The sequence below is a fragment of the Calidris pugnax genome, unplaced genomic scaffold (assembly GCF_001431845.1).
Source record: "Calidris pugnax isolate Ruff unplaced genomic scaffold, ASM143184v1 scaffold629, whole genome shotgun sequence".
Lineage (NCBI taxonomy): Eukaryota > Metazoa > Chordata > Aves > Charadriiformes > Scolopacidae > Calidris > Calidris pugnax.
Window position 1 is genome coordinate 310309 of NW_015093093.1, and position 20676 is coordinate 330984.

The 20676-nt window shown below is 38.3% G+C and overlaps 1 protein-coding gene across 2 annotated transcripts in view; it reads left to right on the forward strand.

The window, feature by feature from the left end:
• Positions 1-6: 6 nt before the first annotated feature.
• FAM188A (family with sequence similarity 188 member A) overlaps positions 7-20676 on the forward strand; it is a 61476-nt gene continuing 40806 nt past the window's right edge. Inside the window, exons 1-9 of one of the 2 annotated variants that reach the window (XM_014962819.1) lie at positions 18-114; positions 6633-6754; positions 8778-8857; positions 10111-10168; positions 10614-10787; positions 14568-14619; positions 16569-16683; positions 17122-17195; positions 17661-17740. In XM_014962819.1, coding sequence (XP_014818305.1) covers positions 6739-6754; positions 8778-8857; positions 10111-10168; positions 10614-10787; positions 14568-14619; positions 16569-16683; positions 17122-17195; positions 17661-17740 — 649 coding nt within the window. In that variant the 5' untranslated portion in view covers positions 18-114; positions 6633-6738. Of the gene's footprint in view, positions 115-6632; positions 6755-8777; positions 8858-10110; positions 10169-10613; positions 10788-14567; positions 14620-16568; positions 16684-17121; positions 17196-17660; positions 17741-20676 lie in introns of both variants that reach the window. The other variant, XM_014962817.1, reaches the window with a different exon arrangement.

Sequence of the window (20676 nt, forward strand, 5' to 3'; positions counted from 1 at the left end):
GCCGCCGCCGCCCCGTCATGTCCGAGGCGGGCCAGGAGCTTGTCCGCCTGGTGTGGGGCGAGAAGGCCGGGCCCCGCGGGCTGGCCGACACCATCTTCTGCCGCTGGGCGCAAGGTACTTGCGTGCGCCGTGCCCCGCTCCCCACACGGCCCTTCCCCGGGGGACGGGGGGGCCTTCCCCGGCCCGCCTCGCCCTCCTGGGCCCACCCGCCCGCACACCCCCGGGCTCGGCGGCGCCTGTCCGCCGCTGCCCCGCTGTCGGTGAGGGGAGGGCGGCAGGGCCCGGGGCGGCGGCAGTTGCTGGCCATCGTCTGCCCCTGTCACCGGCAGCCCGGCCCGCGGGGAAAGTGATGCAGCAGTTTCACTCGCTAAATAACATCTTTTTTTTTCAGCTCGGTCATCTCCTGCCTCAAATTTTCAAAGGAACTTATAAGGGGTAGGGAAGGAAATGTGTTTCTTAAATGTATTTCCACAGCATCTTATGCCATTCTTTTCCGTAGCTCATGGAAACACCAACATAAGTTGCCAGGGTTTGTTTTTTTTTTTTTTTTTTTTAAAGATGGGAGTCACAAATAGACTTCGCAAAAGTGGGGACAGGCTTGGGACAGAGACCTACAGATATTTATTTTTTTTAAGCTATTTCTCTGGTGATTGAAACAGGTGCGTACCATCTTTAGGATGTGGCAAGAGGTAAAAGCAGCAATAATCACAGACCCTGCAGTATTTGTAAGATGTTTTTTTTCCGTTTTTAAATTATGCAACCTACACATAGTTTCTTCTTGTTGGAGACTTTCAGGTATTCTTTCAAAACTGCAATTGCAAGCTGTAGTACAGAGACTTGCTGATAAAAATGATAGGCAAGAAATCAGTCTGTGTACCTGTCCTGGCTGAGAGAAGGCAATAATAGCCTTCTCTGTAGTTTACTATGGGCTTTGAAGAGTTCTAGTAATGATTAGGAAAATCATAATGAAAGCATCTTTAATTCCTGGAGAAGGTTCACAAATGATAGTGGAATTTATAGATTTAAAAAGAAAACAAACAACTTTCGTGCCTTCAGGTCCTGCAGTAAAGTTCACTGAAACAAAAGGATGTTCTTAGTATTCTTTGTCCCTTGTTCTTCTTCTTTTTGTCTTTTTTTTTTAACAGGTGTTTTGTCATCTGTATAGTTGAGTAGATGCACGTGTGGTGTTGATTTGGGAGCTGCACAGCTTCTTCCCCATCACAGGACACCGTGCATTATCAGGCTCTTGTATCTTTTTCCCTAGGTTAATCTGTGTTCAGGTAATTCAGTGAGAAATATTTGGGGGGAAAAAAAAAGACAAATTCCTTCCAAGTTCTAGAATTTAAGCAGCCCTGGTAAAGCCAGTACTTTCCCTAGTGAATTGATTCTTTTTGTGGAAGTATCGTTACTTTGAAATATATCTTCAGTTTTAGTAGAGTGTTGCTGTTTCTGTACAAGGTTTTTGCAAATCAGAAAAGAAGAATTGGTGTTAAAAAGCTGAATCATTTCTTTATTGGTAATGTTAGATGACCTAAATTGACATTTTCAAGATTGTTTGTATATGAAATTTTGCAATTTAAGAATTTATTGAAATATATGTTCTAATGCCCCACACTTGTGATCCTGTGAAAGAGTAATAGAAAAGGCCTCTCATGTTCTTGGTGGCTCCTGGAAAGGAGCTGTTATTTCCTGTCTGTCTTTAGGGAAAGTCCTGTAACTGTACTGCCTAGGGTATCTGTTCCCTTCTCTGTATCCTCTTTAATATCAACATGTAACAATAACTTAGTGTGTTGTTTGAAAGTCTTGTGTGAGAGTCAAAAAAGCCTGTTCCAGTCCCTTATGTTGGGTAGCACCACAATACATTTACCTAGTTTTCAGTTTCTATTTTGTTTAGAGAGTTCTGCTTCATTTACCTACTACAAAGGACTCTTGTCAACACTGATTCATCAAGATTTAAAAAAAAAAAAAGCAAAAACGAACATAATAATCAAACTTAATTATTTCAAATACTTCAAAGTTTAAAAGCGAAAAAAAAGCAAAACCAAACATAATAATCAAACTCAATTATTTCAAATACTTCAAAGTTTAAAAGCTAGGCCCTTGTTTCACATCGTATGTGCAGAGAATATCAAAGAAGTATAAATGATGCTGGCTTTAACAACTGGTTTGGTGGTGGGTTCTTCTTGTGGCTTGGTGTAGTTTTTTAGAGTGTGGTGGTCACACTGGTATTTATTTCAGATACCGTCTGAATGTTGTCTGAGCCTTTCTCAAACTCTTGGGAAGTTGAGAACTGTAATTTGCATGTAGGGAGAGTGTTGAGGAACACGGGGCTCGTACCAGTCAGTTTCTCAGTAAAGATAGCGACGTTCAGGGAATCCTCTCCGGGCGTGGAACTTGTTAGGCCTCATGTTTGTTCGGTCAAACCTGGAGACAGCCTGATCTGTGGGCAGTTGGCAGAGCTGGCCTTGCTAACGCGGGTGTGCTGGTTGAAGTTAGTGATGGTAATTCCCTCAGTTTGCTGCATTGGCAGCTTTAAATATATTGGTTTGATTCCTGACTTAACAAAGGCCTCACTGCAAAGCTGTCGCAGTTTGATTGGAGATGTTTGTGGTGTGTTGTTTTTTTTTTTTTTAATAGAATTTTTTTTCTTTATGGTTGCAGCAGAATTTGCAGTTTGAACTTTGCGTATCCCATTTGCCAGCATCTCCAAAGTGGGCCCAGAGGAATGTAGTGCAGAGGCTCCGTCCGCGTGTCAGTGTTTCCTGGCATAGATATGATGACTTGGGAAGGAGTTAGGAGGGGGACTGAACCCTAAAGAAGCATTCCAATGTTAGGAGTGATTTTCTTCATTGATCCAAGCGGCAAAAGCCACTCTTCAAATCATCCCTGAGGCATGTGGCATCAGGTCTACACAGCTATGAATGTCTGGCAGGTTTGAGGGCAGCATCCTTTCAGAATTACCTAAGCTGTTTTCTCACTGGTCTTTGGAACGGAAGATATGGGAGAGTCTTTTTGAATGACTATTTAGTTTCAAAAGAATAGCGTGAAGGTATTAATACTACAGTTTGTAGGTATGCATGCATAACATTAAAAGGTCTCCTTCAGCTGTATCCTCTTCCAGCTTGAGAGCTGATGGGGTATATTGACAACTTTCCTTTTCTTTCCCCCCCATTCTTTCCAGGTTTCCCTTTTTTACATGCCTGGAACTCTGTTTCTGGTCTAGTACGTTGAAGCATCACCAGATTGGCTTTTAGGAGCCTATAGTATTGGTTTTAAGTCACGGGAACTATAGTATTGTTAGACCACGATCAAGTCAGGGTTACTAGGAAATAGAATTTTAACCAGAGGAGCAGATATGTTTTGAGCAAAAGGAGTACACTTGCCACTCTGCAAAGGCTTAAGTAGAAGTACCAGTTTGATGTAGTGTATTACTCAATGCAAAGAGTTTATCAGGAAGAAAAACAAAAAAGCATTTTTCATTTCATATTCACAGTTAGGGTATAGATAAGTGTGGATTGTGCAAACAGCTGGAGGACATGACACCTATTGGCCCACCTCTGCCTACCTGTTGCTGCTTGTCTGCTCTAAGTATTGCCTCTTAAATCTTTTGGTGGGACTGCTTCTGAAGCTTCTGCTTCACCAATGCCAGTCACTTGGAGCAAAGTAAACCTTGGTGAGTGCTCTTCAAGTGACGGTCTGTGGACTGCTTTTAAGGCATCTGTAAAAATTAAGAAGTTAGAAGCTAGGCCTGCAGCCAGGAATTCGCACATCATGTGGAAAAATTACTAGGGCCTTCAAACAAAAAGTGCTGATGATTACTGACTTAGAGCTTCTAAGTAGAAGATGCTGCTTCAGTTTAAGTAGATATTGCTAATTCTGCCAGGAGGAAGTGCTCTTTCTTGCTAACGCAAGCCATGCTACTGTTAAATGTGAGACAACAGTAGGTTTTGGAAAAACAGTAGGGACGTGCTGCTGGGAAGAGCTACCTAACACCCTGCTCTAGGGAAGAATATCTCTTCTCAATTTTATGCTGGTGGACTTTCTTCTTTTTTCCTCTCTTGGAGTGGCATACTGGTTTCGGGATAGTGATACTGATTTTATGGACAAAATAACCACATCTTGCTATTTCATACAGACCGGTAAATCTCTTTCTGTTGTATATGAGATTTAAATGCTTAATTCATGTACTCCTGTAATGCAGAGTTGTCTTAAAAGAATTAATTCATTCTGAAGAATGCAAAATCTCTTGTGAAGCTTGCTGATTGAGAAGTTAGGCTCTAAGTCAGAAATACAGCTTTTGGAGGCACTGTCTGTGTCGTTATGTGTAAGTAACAGCCCTTTCAGCACTGTTAAACTGGAAGGAGGATAGAAAATGCCATTCACTGTGAAAAAATGGGATGTGCATGTGCACATTAAGTTGTTAAAATATTGTATTTTTTGGCTAATGGGCATGGTGGCTAATGTGGTTGGAATACACATAGAGCAGTAAGAAATTGAAATGCCCTGTAATGTAATTATCTTCCGTAATTAGTCAACCCTAAGCCTCTTAGCTGCTGCCTGCATCCAAAAAGGAATATCTGAAAAGATACTGTCCTTACTTGAAGAAAGGGTATGGTACTAGTGAGTCCGTTCTTTAAGCCTCTCAGCCTTCCCCAGAGTAAAGAAGATGAAAGGTCCTGAGGAGTGCTCAACAGAAGGCTCTTACCAGGGTGCAGATTCAGAAGTTTCAGTCAAAATTCAGCTATTTCACAGAGCTGTTTTGTTTTACAAAGGTGTGAAAAAAGGCGTTTTACCTTGTTTTCTGGCAGCTTGCTGCCCAATTTAGTGGTAGCCTACCAGGTAATTTGGGTACTTTCCTCAAACCATTCCAGGACTTCCTAGCTCTTTATCCACAACCCATTAAGTGGACTTTTTTTTTTTTTGTGGTGGTGTTGTAGTAAACGCCCCTTTCTTTTTGTGTCTGGGAAACAGTTGTCTTGTTTGGTTGGTTTTTTCTATAGAAAATTTCAGAAGTTTAATTTTACTGTAAAAATACACTTTGAAAACCCAAAGCCATATGCAAAATGTGTCCATCATTCTACACCCAGCTCTAGAGAAGGGATGGAACATTAAGACACGTTGTAAACCTTGTACTTGAGTAGTAATGGATTATTCTAGTGTTTTTATCAGGCAGTTCTTGTATCCTGAAAACGAAATACTGTTCCACGGTGAGAGGCTGGCTCGGCAGAAAAGAGGACAAAAAATGAATAGCACAGCATCTCTGTAGTTAGATTGGATCAGAGATACAGCAAGTTTGGTTTGGTTTTTGGTGTGGTTTTTTTAACGTGGTTAATGTTGCACACTCTTTAGCTACTCCCCTTGTCTCTTTCATTCAGCTAGAACTGGTTCTTGCACAGAGTGAAAATGCTGAAGGTATACAGCATCCTTTGTGAAATGACAGCGGTACTAATGTCTAGAGTGTCTTGGGTGTAAAAAAAGGTATTTTTTAGAAATAAGCGAATAATAAAAAGATGCAGGAAAGCAATCGGGTGGTTGTAGGAGAAGAATGAATCATTTTGTAGTACTTTGGATCATGATGTGGAGTATTAGATGAAAGACAAGAGTAGGTAACTAAGTCATACGCTCATTTTGGCAAAATATTTGTAGAAGACATAAGAATTAGGTGGAAGGAAAAATAGTCGGTCAAGATAAATGCTAAGTTTTGGGGAAATGAGAAGAATAAAAATTTGTTTTGTGTGATTGATAGTAGGCAAAGATATAAAGACAGATTTGGGAATATCATAGTCACTGTAACTGAAAATATTAAGCAATACACTGATTAACAACAAGAATCTAGATCAACTCCCCCACCTGACAGAGAGGTTAAAGCAGTAGAGCAATAGTGATATTGAAAAAATTGGGTCAATGGAGCATTTAATAAGGTTATTAATGACACGGAAGATGAATGATAGTTGTACTTTTTTTATGTTTCTTATAGGCAAAGAATGATAATTACACTGATGGATAAAAGGTGGGCAGAGTTAAAAAAAGAAATATTGTTTTGGTTACATTACATCCATTTTGCTCCTTAAATTTTATCTTGGGTGAAAAGAGCTGTATGATAAATATGACTGGTTAAGAGTGAGCGTAAGGAGAAATTAGTCTGGATCAGAGATGCTGAGTTGGTAGCTTAGAGGCTACCAGGCTGGCCAGGTCAGTCCTACAAATAATAAGTGAGAGTGTGGGGTTTATGGGTGTTTACAGGGATTGCCCAAGATAGGATTATTGGGAAGGGCAAAAAAAGTAAGTACATGCAATTGCAGACTGATGTAGACTTGACCCCAGCTGGACTTCAGATTGCTGTTTTATGAATTTTTACCTGAACTGACTTCAGATTTTGTAGAAGTTCTAAAAGAGAGCAAGACTAAAATCCCTGAAGCCCATTTTTTTGTTTAACGTATTTTAGAACCTTGATGTTTATTAAGCATTAGACAGCATTTAGGTAAAAGAAATTAAGTGTTTTATTAGGTATTATATATGGTTTTTTCCCTATCGTCGTATTTGTCAAATTCTGTGTAATACCAATTTTGCATTGTCTGTCTCAAATTTATATTCACTTTGGTGGATCACACTCGATTTTTCTTTATTTTTAGGAAGCACTTTTGAAAAGCAGGGCAGGGTTAAGCTGAGACAGTTCATGCTTTCTATAAGAAGCCTGAAGAATGTGAAACAAATTCAAGATTTCTTAAGTGTGGTTTAATGGTACCACATCCAAGTATGTTGTTTTTCTGCAGTGGCTAAATCATTAAAACAACTAAAAAAACCTATTGTTGCAGTGTGCTTAGATGGCATGCGGTAATGCTTCAAACTAGAGGAAGACTTACCTTTGGATATGGCTAAGCTGCACAAACTAATTGGGAAAGTTTAAAGGACTGGGGATATTTCTTATTAGGGCATGTTAACAGGGGAGTGAAACGACACTAAGTGCAGACTCTGGTTGAAGAATGGATTAATGGAGCTTTGCTGCTGCTTTAGGGGGTGCTGGATCTAAGTATGTAGGCATGATGTGTGTCTGGGTTTTGGATAGAAAATACATCTTTGTAGCACACGTTTTCACATTCAGGTAAAAAACCGGCCCTGGAGCCTTGCTGTCAAATACAGGGGAAACTCCTTTTCTTTTTTTTTTTTTAAGAACTGTGGCTACATTGATCCATCTTAAAAAAAAAAATAAAATACATTCACATTGTTGTTGAACTACTCTAATTTCTGTGATGAAATATGGCCTAGAAAACATGCAGTAGCCTCTCCTGTGCTGCTTCTATTCACATAGAGGGGTTAGGGATGCCTCTGATATGGCAGAATGTAATGATATGGAGTTGGGAAAGGGAGAAACAGTGGGAAAGAAACGTTGAATATTGTTTCCACTGGGACTGACACTGCTGAGAAAATACGCATGTGTACCCGCTTTCCCCTTGCCCCCACTTGCTTCTGCTTGCTCGTTAGTGGCTGGTCACAGTTGCATGATTTCTAGATATTTTTTTTATTTTTTTTAAGAACTGTGGCTACATTGATCCATCTTAAAAAAAAAAATAAAATACATTCACATTGTTGTTGAACTACTCTAATTTCTGTGATGAAATATGGCCTAGAAAACATGCAGTAGCCTCTCCTGTGCTGCTTCTATTCACATAGAGGGGTTAGGGATGCCTCTGATATGGCAGAATGTAATGATATGGAGTTGGGAAAGGGAGAAACAGTGGGAAAGAAACGTTGAATATTGTTTCCACTGGGACTGACACTGCTGAGAAAATACGCATGTGTACCCGCTTTCCCCTTGCCCCCACTTGCTTCTGCTTGCTCGTTAGTGGCTGGTCACAGTTGCATGATTTCTAGCTTACATTGAACAAGAGTCACTTCAGCATAATCTTATCAGCACGTAAAAGAATAATGCAAAATATTCACTGCGAGTGAGTTGCAAAGTGTCATAATTCTCCACGTGTATGCATTTTTCCATCAGAACTGCAGGCTATGAATCAGATATCTTGAAGACAAGTTTAAGGGCAAGGTGGTAACAAAAAATTTAGCAGTGATTGCTCCACTGTTTATAATGTGATTGTAAGATAATTCTGAATACAAATACATTAAAGATAGAGGGGGAAAAGAGGCGATCTTGCATCTTAGTAAATACAGTGTATCTTCTGTAAAAGAGCACCATGAAGAGGCTTGCTGCACTGGTTACAAGTGAGTATTTGAGTTACTCAGCCAGTTTCAGTCTTAATAGGAAGTACTGACAGGCCAAAAATGAGGTCAATAGGAGGCATACTGTACCCTTCCTAGGGAATAGAAATGTATTATGCATGGTGAAGGTCCAAAGATGATTAGTATTTTTACATGTGAGTCAAAATGTTATTGCTTAGAAATTTTTATTGATTTATAAGAAATAAACCATAATAAAATAAAAACTATGATACAAGTATCCAGCCATATGTGCCCTAGTGTCAGTTTTACTGTTAAAAATCCTTCTGTTTTTTTAAAACCCGAGCTCTTAGCCCCTTGTGGTCATGATTTCATTGCTGAGATAAATAATTCATTTCTGTGCTTTCACCTATATTAATGACTTATTTGCTTCAGATAGTTTAACTGCATTCTGTTGCATGATCGGGGGAAAAAAGTCTTGAAAACCTATCTTATCTTCAAAGGGGAATAAATCAAGTATCATTTCTGTTAGGGAAGGAGTACACAGAAAGATGTGCTTGTTTACATATTTCACTAAATGTAGCCTTTTTTTCATGTGACAGGATTTGTCTTTAGTGAATCTGAATCAACTGCGTTAGAACAATTTGAAGGTGGCCCTTGTGCAGTGATTGCACCTGTACAGGTAAGATACATTTATTATAGGAATAATTTAAAATTAATAAGCCCAAAATTTCTTCTTTTGTCTATATATGTGGAACTAAAATAAGTACGGAAAATATTGCAGATCACTTGTCTTTTGATTTCATAATTATAGTTTGGAGGAGACAAGAAACTCAGTAAAAAAGGCAGAGATAGGTTGATTTTGAACTATAATTTTGCAGAAGTGAATTTGTTTGAGGAAGTGCAGCAGGTTGATCCAAGCAGAGGTGACATTAAAGTGAGGAATGTGGGGTAAAAGGGAGACATACACAATCAGATATAAATGTAATCCTAATTATTTTTTTTCTCTCTCAAATTTCCTGCCTTTAGGAGGGGTGATATCTGTGTCACGATGGCTGCTTTAGCAAACTGTATTAGAAATATTTGAAGTAATCTGTTTTCAAACCTAACAAGGTTTGCTATGTAAGAAAAGTAGAAATGTTATACTTTCAAAATTCTAGCTAGCAGAATAATTGAAGTATGTTGGGTGAATATATTTTATTCTGGATACTTGCTTAGGATTTCACTTGTGCTTCAGATACACTCAACCAACTCCGATTGTGGTGGGGTTTTTTTGGTTTCTTTATCTTGTAGGCTGTGTGCATACTCTTTGAAATGCTGTTTCTGGGGCAATTGTGATTACTGTGTAGATATATGACCTGTAGGTTGGATCCATTCTGCTAGAGTGGTTTGTCTAATCTCCAATTGCTCTTTGTTGTCTGAGGAGCTCCCTGTAGACACGGGCAGACCCCGGTGATGGGCCACGTTAGTTTTTCTGCTCACCTGCTTTTGACTCCTTACCCACAGATCAAACCCTGCAGTTATGTCTAGGACCGAGTTGTCCACTGACATATTAGAGTCATGTGGCAGAGTTAATCTGAACATGAACTGGAAGGTATCTAGGTCAGACAACTGACATTGGGGAGTTGTTTGCGTCTCTGGGGTGTGTGTGTAATGTGATAGTCATAAACCTCTGTTATGGTTATCTTCAGACACTCCAAATTCTAGTTTCACCAAAAGACTTGTACCATAGGAAGGAGCATCACTTGTTTAGGTTGTAAACAACCAATAGAAAAAAAAAAAATATTATGAATTGCACTCTGTAACATGGCTCTGTTTACTTCTGTGGTCTTAAAAACAAAATACAGAGTCTCTGGTCTCTGTTTGTCCTGGTTTGAGGTGTAGAAGTTGGTGTTGGCTTGCGTTTTAATATTATTTTATGCTTTGATAACAAAGGCATTCCTTTTGAAGAGGCTTTTTACCAGTGAAAAGTCAACTTGGAGACACTGTCCAGGTACTGAAACCTCTTTTTTTCCTCTTTGTTTTTTCCTTTTTAATTATTTGCAAAGCATGTCCTCGTACAAAGAATTTTAAATATTTTACACTTTCTTTTTAAGTGTGCTCCCATGCTGTTTTATAAGGCATACAGTATGTACACTGCATGTCTCTAAACTCTCATTTGACTGCCTGTAGTACTTGTGTGTTTTATAAATGTTTGATTGGAATCTGTTACTAGGAAAGGAATGGATTAGAGATCATATTAAAATACATTTTTCTTAAGACAACTTTATAATTCTGTGGTCCGGTATAGTCAAACAGCAATTAACATTAATAATTAATAAGATGAAAGTAATAAACTCAATTATTTAGATAAAATTAATGTATAAGAAAGATACTAGTAGCTTATATAAGATACTGATTAGCAGCAATTGAACTCATGTAGGTTTCTGATATTTCAGAAGAGGAGCAGAAGAACCTTCTCTGTCATACATTATGTGATATTTTGGAAATGGCTTGCTCTGATAATTCTGAGTCATACTCTCTGGCAACATGGATAAGAGGAAAAACAACTGAAGAAACTGCTAGTATTTCTGACAGTCCTGCAGAATCTAGTCATCAGGAGGAACATCCATGTAAGATGTTATTTCTGTTCTGAATTACCTGTCATGTAGTGAAGTATTATGTCATTTTTGAGAGGCCGTGCTTTTTATTATTGTACACAGGTGGGGGTTTTGCCTTTGTGATTCCATTAGCAACAGACAGATTTTTTTTCTTTGTAATTAGTCATTGATTCTTTTTGTCAAAAGGAATGTGCAGTCTATCACTGGAGTTCTACCAGATATGCTTCTCTTGAATTTGAGCAATTTCTTTTTAATTTTATTTTGTAATTTATTGGGAACTGATGTGTCTCTAGTTTGGAAAATTCTAGACGCTTCCTAATACTGGAGGAATATTTTAACTTGTCACTTTTTGCTTTACTTCAGAAGAGCTCTTGTAGGAAATTTTGCAACACTTCATCTGTTCTAAAATATTCTGGATCCCCTGTTATAGAGAAGTAGCCTTTTTCCCTTTGATTCTATGCAGTACCAAAACAGTTTCATTAAATCACCTTATAGCAGACTAATGGAAGGTTTTGTAGGATAGAATTTTTCAGTTTCCTACTTTTTGCAAATGTCTTGATTCCTTCATTAGTTACTAACATCAAGGATCTGGTGAACATCATTTGTTGCACTGAAATACAGCATCCAGTTATATCTAGCAACTGTGGAGCTAGTGAGAAGGACATTTTATCTGTGCGCACGTGATCATCGAGATGTGTATTTATTATTTCATAGAAGATATCTAACGTGGTAAAAGATAAGCTTCTTTTTCTTTTAGTTTTTGTTCCCAATGTGTCCCTTAAGAAGTATGAAAAACTCTTCATATGAGAACATGCTTATAAAGGTGCCATCTTTTGATGGAAGGAATGTGTTATTCGGCAGTTTGTGACATAACTACAAAGTAAGAATTGTACCAGTAGATCCGTACGTGCGCAGCTAGCTATAGCAATTAGTAGTGCTGGAGCTCTGGATGTTACAAGTCATCTTCATCTGCTTCTGTCAAATGCTCCATGTGCTTTAGAAGGCTGAAACAATAATAATTAAAATGTTACTTGATTGAAAAAACAGAAAGTCACTACGTAAGAGTTCCAAAGTGAGCTTTTTTCTGATTAAAAAAAAAAGTCGTATCTACAACTGTTGAAAAAAAATCTGCTTTTTTTCAACATCTATTGAAAAAAAAAAATCTAAAATCTTCAGTTGTAACTCTGAAATTCCTAGTTTCTGTAGATTTTTCCAGTTGTCTCTGAAGCTCTTGCTCATATTATGCAGTTTCCTTTGAAGAAAAAGTGAAGTAGAACCTAGTTATCAGTAGGCTTTTACTGTCCTGTTTATTAGTATATTGCCTTATTCTAAAGAACTTTTAACTGTAGAAACTGTTTAGCAGAAAGTCTGTTTCAGCACACACTTGAGTAGTAATTGCTCTCAGCACTGACGCTTAATGAACTAATCCTTCTATTACATATCTATATTTTTTATATTTCTGTGCAAGTCTCCAAGTTGTGCCTGACTTGTCCTTAATACCAGGGAACGTGCTTGAGAAGAGCAGGAGACGTTTACCGTGAACAGTCTGCTTTTGTCATGAGCAAACTTAATCTCTTTCACTGTTCCTATTCCACACTGCCTGCTAAGACACTGAATGTACCTCTTGTATGTACTCTACAGTTAAAACAGTATTTTACTTTATAATGCAATACATTCCCTGATTTAAGATCTGTTTGTTAGGGTGGGGTTTTTGCTTTCCTGTCCTGCTATTTTAACTGTAGACCAGCCTCTTGCCCTCTTAGGCTTGGGGCAAAGATGGGTGTTAATAATACAGAGTTCTGTTACTGCTGGTGCAAAGGAATACATCTATTTTTTGCTTGGTTGCTGTAATCAGTAAAAATAGAAACAGGCATTGTCATAGTTGGTAGGACTTAAGAGATAGTTTATGTGTGTGTGGGAGTATTACAGATACAATGCCACATGGCAAGCTACTGCTATTTGGGAATTGAATATGAGAATATATAATAAAACCATGAAATATGATTAAACGAAGCATGATAGAGTATAATTTTTTTAAAATTTTCTATATGATTGTATTTCTCATACAGCTTATGTTCTATTGCTGTTGGTTCTTTTCCTCTCCATTAAGCGCTGTCTTTATTTAACCTTGTTTGGGTTATTATGCAGAGCCACACTTCTCTTTAGTATTTCTACTTCTTTCCCTTTGATTCAAATAGTAGTTCTCTTACCATTTCACTCTGTTCTGTGGTAACAGAATGAAACTGCCTACCATCCTGCTGTGTGAACAAAAGGTGGATTTGAGCACACTTACTGAATGCAATTGCATTTTTCATCTGCTTTTGTGGTGTGCACCAGTGACTTGTTGTTGGCCATGCGTTGGCTGCAGTAGTGCAAGTTCCCAGGTTCAAAGGTTGCTTTATATGATTTAGTCCCTCTAACTCTCTCTGCTTCAAAAATACATGTTCTTGGAGCAGGGTTGGTTCCTCTAGCATTTATAAATTTTCTTATAAAACAATTTTTAATTAAGCAAAAATAGAAAAGAAAAAAAAAGCTATGTTTGTCAATTTTCTGCAATTTGGATGTATTGTTTCATCTTTTTCAAATGTATCTTAAAAAAAAGATTTTCTGAAGTCCAGTTTTATTCTTGGTAACCTAATTTTAGTGATTCCTTGTAGTTTTTCACAAGACGAAAGCATTCTTACAACTACTGCTGCCTTATTTCTGAAGTAGAAAATGAAAGTATTCTATTGCTGGAGAATTAGTTGTGTTTGCACGTAGGCAAAGTGCCTCTTTCAAAATACAATGAGAAAGGGCATTAAAAGCCCTTTCTGGAATTCTTGTGGGAAGAATTGATCAGTAGTATTACCCCTAATGGCTTCAGGGCTTTAACGAATTGTATGCAGTCAAGTTCATAGCTAGATGATCAGACGTTGTTTAAATATTCAGCATTAAGTGACCTTTATCAGAAAGCAGATCTTCTTTGTGTATTATTCCACTAGCAGGAAGACAAAGTCCTTATGGACATGGAGGGTGCTAAAGACTGCTACAGTCATAATGCTTGAATGTCTGTAGAATGTGGTTATTAACCGGCAAGTGTAACTTCCTCTTGGTAAAAGAAAATTCCATTTTAAAAGTCATTTGGAAATGTTGTGAGGGGAACAAAGGTATAAAGCCTGTGTTGAACTTGGGAAGACACTAATGCTGTATTTTTTTTCTGTCTTGGATGTGACACTTACTTGAAAGGCTATTTATCCATTATTAAAAGAAAACAATGAGAATTAATTTAAAAACAGGATATCTAATACTATGTAGAATATTTCTACTCATTAGTTTGTAATAAATAAGCATTGAAAGGGGAATAAAACCCCCAGTGTTTCAGTAACAGAAAGGTATATTTTCAGAAAAAATACAGCTTACCTACATTGACAAAATGATCCAAATAGTCATGCTTGCTTTTCTAGGAAATAATACCTGCAAAATTATCTATAGTATGCAAATGCTTGATGACTTTGTGACAGCCACGTTTTGTACAAAATTAACAGCTTGGTATTTGACAAATATTTTCAAGGCTACACACTCCAGTGGCTTTGTGCTTTGAATAAATTGATTAAACTGTTCTCACTAATTTGTATGGTGGAATCTTAATGTTGCGGTAAATTAGTTTATACTAATTAGTTAAAAAATTTAAATGTCAAGGGAGGATTAAAAATTAAAAATATAATTAAAGCTTAAAAGTATACTAGCTTGCTGTGTGTATCTTGTGTCATTTTTTTGCCATGTGTAGTGCTGAAAAGTGTCTCTTGTGTATAGCTGCCTTGGCTGTCGAAGAGCTTGGCTTTGAGCGATTTCATGCATTAATTCAGTAAGTAATATGTTGGAACATTTGAAATACAGTATTTTGAAGTTACACTAATATTCACAGCCCTGAAAGGGGTATGTTGAGGAACTTTGTGTGTGTTACACATCAGGTTAATCTTGGATTTCCAGTTTTGGTTTGGGGGGAGGGGGCTTCTTTGCATCTTACAGTTTAAAATGGAATATTATTTTAAGCATAAGCATTGGGGTTTAAAAAAAAACTGGAGCAATGTAATGTGTGAAATTGGCCAAATAACTGGTGCATTTCAAGTATATGAACACAGCTAATTAAGATTCACATTTACATTAAAGATGTTAATCCTAGATTTTTTTATACACAGTCTTCACGTGTGATTCTTATATACTTGTGACATATATGCTGAAAAATATTTCTCATTTAGTATGTCTTCTGATTTGGGACAATGTAGGAAACATTCATAAAAATATTTCATATACAAGACTGATTTCTGTTTCATACTTTAAACTTTTTTTTGGGGTGTAAATACAGCTCTAGTGAGTTTATCTTTAAAGGTGAAGGCCTTTTTTTTTCCACAGTGAACAATTGTGATCATTATACAGATAAATCCCCAAAGAGGAAATACAGAGCAATAGAATTTCAAAAAACACTTGAAATGGAAAATATTGCTAATTAGGACTGAAATAACTACTGCTTATTGTATCGGTAGTAACTATAATTTGTTCTTTAAACCCATATGAGGAAAGAAGAAAGGGGAAAATATAAAATTTTTTATAACCACATCTGATCAAAACCCTTATTTCCTGCCTTCCCTCTCACTCACACTCACTTGATCTTGGACTTGTGGTACCCACTTCAGTTTTTGTGGTACCTACTTCAGTTTTTCTCAGTCTTTCTCACTGGACCCCACTTCAGTTTTTCTCAGTCTTTCTCACTGGAAATGAACACTCTGGCACACGCCTTAATATTGAGCTGGGTGATGGATTTCAGAGCCGACTTTGCCTTGTGTGCCTCCTGATAATCAAAGGTAGTTTAAAAATCTCAAGTGTTAGCCAGAGTAAATCTATCTCTGGGTGTATTTTTGTAGATGTTTGTTTCTTTTTTAAACAAGACTTACTAAAAGTGTGCAAGAAATCAAAAAGAAAATAATACAGCTGAGTTTGTGTAAATAAGCAGAGGCTCTAATCTAGTTTGAATTTCTCAATAAAAACTAAAGTTTATGTTCCAAAAATGAATATTTAACTCTAAATATCCCAAGAAATAGAAAGTGATTACTTCACTGGAACCTTGATGGATCTCTACTATTCCTCTATTTTTATTTTACTTCTTTTCTTTTTAAACATATGATCATCTGGTGTGACCTTATCCAGGCGGCATCCCTGTTTAACATTTGGGAAATTATTTGGTTGTTTATGTATCAGTTGTGGATTTGAACATTTTGCTTTTTTCAAAGCTAGAGTCTAACAAAATCAAATTCCCATGGGAAATGTAATAAATAGTTCCAAAGCCTGAAAGATAGTCTTACCTGCTTAAGTGGAAGGGGTTTTTTTTCCACTGTTCATGGACTAAATGTCTTTCAGAACACTATAGAACACAAACATTATTTTGGTGACATACAATCCATTGTCAGTTTCAGTAACTGTTCTGTAGAATTACTGGTTCGAACTGCTCAGCTCTTTGCCATGAATATGTAACTTTATGGTTAGTGTTTGCACATAAAAACTATGTTCATTTTTGCACACTGCTCCAGAATTATTTCTCGTCTTCTGATGGGTAAATACTAATGACTCTATGGCAGTTACAGTAAGTCCAGAACAGCTGCTGTGTCATTTTGTATGTAACATCAGTTTTACTCTGCTTTTAATTGGACATTTTCTTGTTAGGTATTAATAATTGTTGTTTGTGCTTTGTAACACTTTTCTAATGTTTCATCTAAATACATTCTCCTTCTCTGTTGTTTTATTTTCTTTTGTCTTTAGCAAACGAGCATTCAAAAGCTTCCCTGAACTGAAGGATGCAGTTTGGGATCAATATTCAGTGTGGACAAACAGATTTGGAGTACTGCTCTTTCTGTATTCTGTAATCCTGACAAAGGTTTGTGGGTTGTTTGATATTTTTTGTGCCTGTGCTTGTTTCGTTTCTTTGTTAAGGGAAAGCTTGATCGTGTACCTCTTTTTCTGTGAAAGGTGAATGCTAAACTCAGCTGATAAACTAGGTCAAATCTAGGTAAATGGATAGAATGCCATCTTCATTCATGTTGCAGTACATCTCGAGAATAAAAACTTGAAAAGCTCAGACTTCTTTATTTATTTTTTTTTTCTTCCTCCTCCTCCTGATCTGGAGGAAATTACCAAGTTTGGAAATGTCCTTCCTTGTATATCTCTACCATCTCTTATCAAGAGAAAGAGGTGTATTTAGGTATCAATTCATGCAAGAGCATCAGCCTCCTGATATTTTACTATTGCATTCTATTGTCGTAAATGTTGCAATTCATTCCTTAAGAGAGTGAAAATGTTTGTAATTTTTCTGCAGGGTATTGAAAACATAAAAAATGAAATTGAAGATGCAACTGAGCCATTGATAGATCCTGTTTACGGTCATGGAAGGTAAGCTGCAAAATATGGTTGCTACCATTTAAAATAGATTAATGGGCTAATTTTTTATGTTCCTGTAACTGTTCATTCTTTTAGGAAATTAGTGACAGTACGACAAAGATTCAATTATAACTTTATAATAGCTAAAAGCAACACTTAACATAGCATGCCTTTTTCACGGCTTAATCTACTTAGTCCATAAGTCAGGAGGAAATGCTTCTGTTAGTGCTGAATTCGCAGAGGAATAATTCTCAAATTCAGGGATACATTTTTATGTTAGTTGCTGATTGATAGAGTGGAGATCATATTAACATTGCTGAATTACAAATATACGCTAATTAAAGGAATAGATATACTTAGAGAATGCCTGCTTAGCTGTCTGGGTAATACAATATTTTTCCATTTGTTAGAGATAAGCACTTTTCCAGAATTAAATTGTATATGCCTTCTAATAGGTGATTTCTTTCTGTTATATAGCCAAAGTTTGATTAACCTCCTGTTGACGGGGCATGCAGTTTCTAACGTGTGGGATGGAGACAGAGAATGTTCAGGAATGAGTAAGTTGACTGTAATTTATGCTTGTTCATCATTTTTATGTATTATGAGATGCTGGCCTACAGATTTGGAATATGCGCCATTTCTGTTTTGTTAGTATCCTTGTTTACTGTCCTTTGATTTAAGCAGACCTCAAATGGAAATAATACGTATTTGCACAAAATCTCTGATGTTAAAATCAGTGAATCCAGCTACAAGTTGAAATTATAAGCTACCTGATGACCTGGATGATGGAAGGGAGTGCAGTCTCTGCAAATTAGGAAGGTCGGTCAATACACTGGAGACAGGGCCACTATTTAGAGCAGGCACATCAGGCTAAAGAAATGGACTCACAGGAACCTCATGAATTTCACCAAAATTCAGCATCTGAGATGGACTAAGCCCATGCAGCAGCACAGGGCAGCACTGACTGGCTAGGAAGCAGCTTTGTAGAAAAGGACCCGAGGTCCTTGTGGGCAGTGAGTTGCACATGAGTCATCAGTGTGCCCTTCTGGCAAAGAAGGACATCAACATCTTGGGCTACATTAGGAGGATAGCTAGCAGTTGGAGGGAAATGATGTTTCTTTCCCACCATGTGGCACTTCTGGGTTCACATGTAGAGTGGTGTGTCCAGTTTTGGGCTCCCCAGCACAGGAAAGACATTGACATATTGGAGCAAGTCCAGTGGAGGGCCACCAGGATGATTAGTGGGCTTTCGTGGGTTTTGCATTTCATCTTACAGAGAAGTTGATCTGAAAGCAGGAATGCTTTGAATTCTGGAAGTGTTCATATCCTCTCTCCCACTGTTGCAAAGTTCATCTCAGGGTCCTCAGCATGTTTTTATAAGGATTTTCGGTCATCCAAGGCATCTCTGAAAATACTGACTTGAACAGAAGTTCATCCCTCCACAACTCCCTGAAAGGAGGGTGTAGAGAGGTGGGGGTTGGCCTCTTCTCCCAAGGGAATAATGACAGGAGCAGAGGAAATGGTCTGAAGTTGGGGCAGGGGAGGTTTAGATGAGATCTGAGGAAGAATGACTTTCCTGAGAGGGTGGTCAGGCCCTGGAAGGGCCTGCCCAGGGAGGTGGTGGAGTCACCATCCCTGGAGGGATTTCAGAAAGGTGTAGATGTGGCACTTCAGGGCATGCTCTAGTGCCCAAGATCGTTGGGTTGGGTGTTTTGTTTTGTGTTTGGGTGGAGGGTTTTTGGTGGGTGGTTTTTTTTTTTTGTGTGTGTGTGTGTGATTTTTTTTTTTTTCTCTGTGTGTGTGTGGTTGGACTCGATGATCTCAAAGGTGTTTTCCAACCACGAAGACTCTGTGATTCTGTGAACACAGATCTATGCAAGACCTGAATTGAAATGCTCTGGAACACAATTCTATGCAAGACCTGAATTGAAATGCTCTGGTTGGTCAATGAACAACTGGTATAATCTCCTTTGAGGCTTTTTAGACTTCCCCTTGATTATGATTCCATACAGCCTGTACTTCAGCATCAGACTTAACTGAATGCCGCTTGGATATTGTATCTAACTCTTCTTATCCCTATGTGGTAGACTTCTTACGAGGGCATTTAGATTGGATTATTGCAGTCTATTATTGAGGAGCCTATACTCATGTATTTTTGTTGTTGTTTTGGGGTTTTTGTTGGGTTTTTTGTTTGTTTTTTTTTCTTCCCTTTCTTGTGCATGCAAAAAGATTACTAATTTGTTTCAATACCCCTTGGACGTTAAAATTATCCTTTCTCCTTGGTTTTTCCATGTGATGGGAAACTCTTTTGCCACAGTAATATTCCCTGCTTGGGTTCTCAGTCAATCAATTCTGCCTTAAAAATCCAGAACCAGAACTCCAATAGAAAAATCTGTCTCTTTCTGGGGAGAGAGATGGAGCAGAAAATAATCTTAAGTACATTTTAAGAATCTGGTATGTCCTGTTAGTTTTTCCCCAGTCAAGTAATTAGACTTTACTGTTGGGACCCCTCCATTTTCTTCAAGTCCTTGGGATGATTACAGTCAAAACCAGCTTATTCACTGCCTTAAGCCTATAGTCAGTGTGTATTACATAGTGATTTGTGTAGTCTATCAAAAAGGACAAAGAATGGCTTGTACTGTTTGCAGCTTCCTAGGCAAGACTGAATTTTTGATACATTGTCACATTTCCTTTCTCTCTCCATCCTTTTTGTCATCTTTTCTTTCCTCCTTCAACCATTGCTCCTCTCTTTTGCTTCTCTTTGGCTGTAGTCTTCAGCATCTTTTCTGCCAATGCTAGGAGTTTCTCATGCAGAAGGGTTGCAACGTTTGAGGTATGTTTTTCTGGTTTGGTTACTGGGTCATTTGCCTTAAATTCCACTGGTCAAGTGACTGCAAGTTGGGAGGAAGGTTTGAAGTTAGAATCGTATGGAGCTGATTGCCAGCACTGCTGGATTTTTCAGTGTGTAAACATCATGGAAAGAGATTTCAGGTGAATTAAGGAGAATTTCAGCTGGGTTAAAAACTGGCTGGAGGGCCGGATCCAGAGAGTGGTGGTGAATGGAGTTAAATCCAGCTGGCGTCCAGTCACGAGTGGTGTCCCACAGGGCTCAGTACTGGGGCCAATTCTCTTTAACATCTTTATCAATGATCTGGACGAGGGGATCGAGTGCACCCTCAGTCAGTTCACAGACGACACCAAGCTGGGTGGGAGTGTTGATCTGCTGGAGGGTAGAGAGGCTCTGCAGAGAGATCTCAACAGGCTGGATGGATGGGCCGAGACCAACGGGATGAGGTTCAACAAGGCCAAGTGCCGGGTCCTGTCCTTGGGTCACAACAACCCCCTGCAGCGCTACAGGCTGGGGGCAGAGTGGCTGGAGCTGCCTGGCAGAAAAGGCCCTGGGGGTGTTGGTGGCCTGTGGGCTGAACATGAGCCAGCAGTGTGCCCAGGTGGCCAAGAAGGCCAACAGCATCCTGGCCTGTATCAGGAACAG